Source organism: Octopus bimaculoides, chromosome 11 (assembly GCF_001194135.2).
Source record: "Octopus bimaculoides isolate UCB-OBI-ISO-001 chromosome 11, ASM119413v2, whole genome shotgun sequence".
Lineage (NCBI taxonomy): Eukaryota > Metazoa > Mollusca > Cephalopoda > Octopoda > Octopodidae > Octopus > Octopus bimaculoides.
The window spans coordinates 28,994,746-29,001,600 of NC_068991.1; the positions used below are offsets into that span (position 1 = coordinate 28,994,746).

Sequence of the window (6,855 nt, forward strand, 5' to 3'; positions counted from 1 at the left end):
TGAGAACCACTGAGTTAAAGGTCGAATGTTTCAATGCTTAATTATATATAAAATATTCACATTACTATATGCGTAGTTGTGTGTTTGTGTGCGCAGACCAGACGTAGGAATGGTGTAGTTGTCCTTAGTCAGAATCATGCAAAGCAAACGTGTATGTTACTGGCATATAACGAAGTTAATTTTGGTAATACTTCTGTTTGCCTACCTCGAAATTACAAACTCTCTAATTATCACAATTTTATTTATTTATCTAATAATAAGTTTACCTTTCTAAATTTTTTTTTTCAGATCATAACTACATGAAAGACCATGAAGATTTTGCCCATCTCAATATTGGTGCTATCCACTGTTATTCTTTTACCGACAGTGAACAGCAAAAATATTTTATACTTAGCGTGGCCCGCCTACAGTCACCTGAATTCAATGATTTCTATTGCAAACGAATTGGCAAAGTATGGGCATAACAACTATTTTATATTAGATAGAAATTACACCAAAACTTTCCAAAATCAGCAAAGCATAAATATTCTACCAATGGATGAAATTCCAGAAATGGAATTAATGCGATTTGATGCACAAAAGCAAGAAAAATCAAAACAAATATACGTGATGCGACAGCTTCTGAACACGTTTCCTATGATCTGCGATAGATTTTTAAGGAATGAAAAATGGATAGAATCATTGCGAGCCGTCAATGCCAGTTTAGCTGTGATCAATGGAATATTCATGACAAACTGTCTTACAATAATCCCTTATCAATTGTCAATTCCATTTGTTCTCACGGCATCTGAGATATATCCTAGTCTTCATCGTATTCCATGGCTCCCAACTGTTTTCCCAAATAGTATGCTCACATCCTCCGATAAGATGACATATTCAGAAAAGTTAATAAGTACTTTGGCTGCTATTTTAGACTATACTATTCCTCCTATTGGAGCGCCTACACACAGTGTCAAAACATACGCTAAAGACAAACCCGATATTTCATTCACAGATTTGCTACATCAGGCACAGTTTTTTCTTATTGAAAAAGATGTACTTCTAGATTATCCGCTACCCCAACTTCCAAATGTAAGATATGTTGGTGGCCTGGCTGCAAAACGTTCAATATCTTTGAAGGGAGAATTACTGAAATTCGTAAATGCTTCCACGAATGGAATAGTTGTGGTGTCATTTGGCAGTAATATCAATGATTTCCCTGCTGTTCAGCTAGAAAAGCTACAGAGCGCATTGAAACAAATAAAATATGATGTTGTGTGGAGACAGAAGAAAACATCATTTTCTCATAAGAATATTTATATCAGTGATTGGGTACCACAAAATGATCTGCTTGGCCATCCTAAAACTAAATTATTTGTTACTCATTGTGGAAATAGCGGTCAGTTTGAAGCTTTGGTCCATGGTGTGCCAATGCTGGGAATACCTTTATTTGCAGACCAACATTATAACTCTCGCAGAATGACCGAGAAAGGATATGGTTTGTCTCTAGATATAGAAAACTTTACTCCAGGGGAATTAATAGAGAAAATAAAAGAACTAATTGAAAATAAAACATATTCTGAGAAAATTAAAAGAGCTAGTGAAATATTCCACTCCCGACCCGAATATCCAGCGAAGAAATCAGCCCGCCATATTGATCACATCTTGAAATACGGTGGAGAATATCTAAAATCTCCATGTCAAGAGAGTCAATTGTATGAATTTTTCATGATCGATGTATTGGCTCCTATATTTGCAGTAACATGATTTTTGATATATTTAATATATCTAAGTGTGAAAAAATGTTTATCGTTTTGTTGCAAGAAAAAAACGAAGACTGACTAAAATAATTGCTTTGGTGTAAATTATATTTGTTTTATGTAAATTAAAGTCAGAAACGTTCAGGGTTTTAAAACTTCAATAGAAACTAAGAACATATTTTTCTGTAGAAATTATACTCATGTTGAAATGTTTACCTTGTTTACAATGGTTTTTATGTGTAGTGTGTGTACTTTAGGGCTTTAATATCTGTATGGCGAGTTAGCTAATGGCTACACTTCATTATTTCCAGTCATTTTGCTAAAATCGTACAAAAGTACATCCTTAACGATTTTCTAAGCGTTTAGTCCACCTTATTTTCACATTTTTGCTCCTACGTCATCATCTCGAAATAAAAAAGTAAATGAATCTCCCTTTCCTTTACAACAGAGTGTTACACTATTGTCTGAAGACAATAATTCTTGCAAACAAATTTATATAATAGAAAACTTGAATAACATGTATCTCAGTAAGAGGGCGGTGCATTGTGATAAAGTGAAGCTGGTATACTACAGTGAGCGGTTTAGCGGGACATACCTTTAAGAGCAGGTACACACAACTTATATACTCTTTTACATGTTTTTTCTTCATTTTCTTTGAATATTTCCTTTTCCCTTCTGCCTTGTTTTCTAATTCTTATCTGTCTTTCTTTTTCCAGCTACCTGCTCCCACAACTCTTTGTTTTATAGTTTCCTGAGATTTATTTTATTGTTTTTCATTTAATTAATCCTTTCTACAATAGACACAAGGCCTGAAATTTTGGGGGAGGGGGCTAGTCAATTATATCAACCCCGGCTCTTAAATGGTATTTATTTCATCGATTCCGAAAGGATGAAAATCTAAGTCGACATCGACGAAATTTGAACTCGAAACGTAAAGACCGACTAAATGCTGCTAAGCACTTTGTCCGGCGGGCTAACGATCCCGCCAACTTACCGCCTTTTTACTTAGTTATATAATTTTTAACTTGCTTTTTTCATATACCACCGAGGTCGACTTTGCCTTTCATCCTTTCGGGGTCGATAAATTAAGTATCAGTTGCGTACTGAGGTCGATCTAATCGACTGGCCCCTCCCCAAAAATTTCGGGCCTTGTACCTAGAGTAGAAACTTGCTTCTATCATATATACTTTTCCTTATATTAATATAATGATATAATAATGAGGAGAACGATTGAGAATATACTGGCTTGTAGACATGGTAGGAAAGTCCTGTTGCAGCAAAAGTAGTATGGCGCTCAGTTCTGATGGAATTTTTTTTAATCGTCCAGCAGGGTTTTCATATTCTAGCATCACACCCATAGATGTGTCCGTCGCTAGTTTATATTTTTATATTTCACAATTATGCTTTTACATTTGTTGCTTCCCCCAAATCGAACAACCATCAATCGAGTAAAGTGAACGGCTTAAGGAGCAGGCAATGTATTGGATACCTTTCTATTTCCCCCTCCCCTCCAGGAACTAAGTGAGTTGTGTTTTTAAATAAGGCAACATAGTCAGGTGATTCCACCCAATTCTTCTCACTGTCAAGACTGAAGAAAACAGTGTTAAGATAAATCTCCTGCTGCCTAATGTGCAGGTTTGTGACTATGTTTTCAACTGATCAACGTCACCACGCACTCATAATCAAAGGACTTTGAGAGACCGTTTCGATAAGACTGGCTATTTTGTTGTATTCTTTATAGTATATTTCAATGTCAAGTAGTACAAGTTCTAAGAGATATAATATACTGCGATGAGTCAAAGTTCTTCTACCTCATAGAAATTTTACTGATAGACATTTGTACAGTATGGATTTTACTACTTTATTTATAAAGTTTTTATAATTGTAAAATTATTTTTAATTTTAATCCATTTTCTTCTTTTTTACACAACAACATCGATAACATTTTTGAATGACAAATTTTACCAAACACAGTGAGACAATAATTACAGCCAAAAACACAGCATATATATCCAGCATGAGAAATTGGTAAAGTGGCATAGACTGAAAGGGAGAACTGAAGTAATTTCCACCATATTTAATCACATTGTCTATATAGCGTGCACCTTTAGCTGCAGGACTTTCTGGACGAGAATGGAATATTTCACTGGCTATTTTAATCTTGTTTTTATATTTGGGATTTACAATCAGTTCATTAATGGTTAAAACAAGCTCATCTTTCGTGTAATTAAACATATCCATAGAGATTCCATATCCCTTTACTTGCATTCGGTAACCATTGTGAGACTGATCAGCAAAGACTGGAAAACCAAGCATAGGTACTCCATGGTAGAGAGACTCAAACTGACCACTATTACCACAATGTGTAATAAAGAGTTTTGTTTTTGGATGACCCAAAAGATCATTTTGTGGTAGCCATTTTGTTACAAAGATGTTTGGAGCTAAATACTTTGAAGCTGATAGTTTCCAAATCACATCATATTTTATTTCTTTAAAAGCCATCTCCATCTTTTTTATATGTTCTTCTGGTACTTTACTGACAATACTTCCAAAAGAAACAACAATGATTCCATTGTTCGATTTGTCGACAAATTTTTTGACATCACCTTCTAATGGAGCTGCTTTACGTGCTGCCACACCACCAATATATTTAACATTTGGAAGTGCTGGCAGAGGCTGGCTCAGTAAAAAATCAGTTTCAGTTAAATACAATTCTGCCTGGTGTAAGAGACTACGAAATGAAATATCAGGTTTCTCTGGAGCATATTCTTTAACACTTCTTGAAGGCATACCCATTGGCTTTGCAAAATACATGTAATATGCTACAACAGCACCTTTCAGCCTTTGAAAAAACGTAATTTTATTGGGGTTTTGAAAACCTATGGAAGTGAAAACAGCTGGAAGCCAGGGATTTCGACTAACAATTGGTGGTCCAGGATTGATACCTTGAAACACAAATGGTATGGATAATCTATAAGGAATTATTGCCAAACAATTACTCATAAAGACAAAGTCTATCACAGCTATGGAAGCATTTACCTTCTTCAAATATTGGAACCAATCTTCATCTAAAAGAAAATTATCACAAACTTTATTCATAATTTTAAACATATCCTTTATTGTAGAGTTCCCACTCAAAAAATAGTCGAGGGTTGTTTCAAAAAATTTGTCAACATTGGGATCATCTTTCATCTTCAGAAGTTCAACACCTTTGAATGACTGAAACATTTTTGCCATTTTATCTGTCATCGGAAAATAACTGGTGTGACCATATTTGCTCAGCTCACTCCCCACATAAGCCAGACTCTGTAAGTGACTAAAGTATGGCCATGAAAGTAGCAGGACATTATCAGCTTTGGTATATTTCACTCCAGCTGAAATGCTGAATACAATTAGACTAAACCATATTAGGTTCATTGTACTTTTTGGTTAGATTTCTTATTGATGGATATTTCTGTAAATAAAACAAAAATTTCAATTCAGAGGAAATAAAATAAAATTTAAGTTATTACTCATCAGATCATCATCATTATTTTTCAAAGTTATCACCATTACATGTTGAAAATACACATTTCTGGGGTAAACAAAAGGATATGTGTAGTGTTGATGCCAACCACTTTACAGACAATATTTAGCACATTTTGTCATGACATCAGCACTATAGAAGTTGTTTCATTCTTGACAAGGCTAAAGCATTCTCTCCACTCTACATTTTCTCCATTCATTCACCGACACTGGAAACTTATCTTGCCTTTTGGCTGCAACAGAAAGATCAACTGTTTTGTCAGAAGCAGACAGAAAAGTTATGTAAGACAATCAGAGTGAGAAGGTGATGGAGGAAGGAATAAAGGAAGAGAGAAAATGACAGCAGTGGAAGAGTGTTTGGGTGGGAGGGTGGTAGAGGAGACAATAAAGGAGAAATGATAGTAGTGGGAGAGTGAGAGAAATAGGAAAGCAAGAGAGAAGAAGCAGGAGGATGATAAAGGACAAAGTAAAGAAAGAGAAACAATGATAGACAACTACATGATGTCTCTTGGTAAGGAGCTTAAAAAGCAAACAGCATGAGTGGTATGATTGAGGATGAGAGAAAATGACAGAATTACAGAGTTGGTCAAAGATTTGGAGAATAAAATTCCAAACAAGGAAGTAAAGTCTTGAATTGAAAGGCCTTAAAGAAAACTCAGCAATGGTTAAAATTTTAATAAATCATAAAAGCATGGGCCTAAAACTATCAGGAAAATTGTCATGATTTGATAAGAAGAAAAGAGAAGAAATTTTGTGTTGTATCAAATGTAAACTGGAACTGCACAAGTGATATAGTGAGAACACAAATAGATGAACAGAGAAGATAAACTTCATAGGTAGTAGATGCACAGGTACAACAGATTCTTTGAAATGTGCAGTGGGAGTGGTGGTTCTGAAAGCATAGCAGTTAGAAAGAGAATGGTTTGGAATAAGTTAGGGTTTATTTTCTCAGCTAGTGGTAAGTGTTTCTCTTTCAGAATAAATTACTCCATAGAGTTCATTCCATGACACTTTGCCCTCACCCAAGCAATAATGGTTAAAGACATGCATGCATGCATCCATTGTTCCATCCATCTATGCTGACAATTTTATTAATGATAGAAAATGATGCAGCCATTCAAAACAATGATAGAAACCATTGATAAATTCGTTACCAAAGAACTTAGCACTTTCTATTTAACAGTAAAATGCTACAAATTATTCATAAAATTGACAGTGCTTTTTATATCAATGAAACTTTTTATAACAAATTTTTTAATGAGTGTGTGTAAGAAAGTAAGTATTAAACTATTTTCTTTTACTTGAAAGCAATTTTTCTAAAGCAACTACCATTGCGTTCTGTGAGTCATTGATTTTTGTCTTTTTCCATTTAATCATGATACCTCTCAATTTATGCAATTTTAAAACTGTTATTACAATAGGCACAGGTATGGCTGTGTGGTTAAGAAGCACCTTTTGCAACCATGTGATTTCTGGATCAGTCCTACTGTGTGGCACCTTGGACAAGTGTCTTCTACTATAGCTCCAAGCTAACCAATGCCCCAAGAGTGGATTTGGTAGATGAAAATATGTGAAAGCTCATATATATATA

The 6,855-nt window shown here is 34.7% G+C and overlaps 2 protein-coding genes across 3 annotated transcripts in view; one reads left to right on the forward strand and one right to left on the reverse strand.

Annotated features, from left to right (window-relative positions):
* Window positions 1-288: 288 nt before the first annotated feature.
* Window positions 289-3,281, forward strand: LOC106874262 (UDP-glucuronosyltransferase 2A2). The gene has a single exon (XM_014921922.2). It carries the CDS (start codon window positions 310-312, stop codon window positions 1,744-1,746), a length of 1,437 nt encoding a protein of 478 aa, XP_014777408.1. The 5' UTR covers window positions 289-309; the 3' UTR covers window positions 1,747-3,281.
* Window positions 3,282-3,531: 250 nt separating this feature from the next.
* LOC106874261 (UDP-glucuronosyltransferase 2B37) overlaps window positions 3,532-6,855 on the reverse strand; it is a 30,416-nt gene continuing 27,092 nt past the window's right edge. Inside the window, exon 2 of one of the 2 annotated variants that reach the window (XM_052971663.1) lies at window positions 3,532-5,193. In XM_052971663.1, coding sequence (XP_052827623.1) covers window positions 3,642-5,156 — 1,515 coding nt within the window. In that variant the 5' untranslated portion in view covers window positions 5,157-5,193 and the 3' untranslated portion in view covers window positions 3,532-3,641. The remainder of the gene's footprint in view (window positions 5,194-6,855) is intronic. The other variant, XM_014921921.2, reaches the window with a different exon arrangement.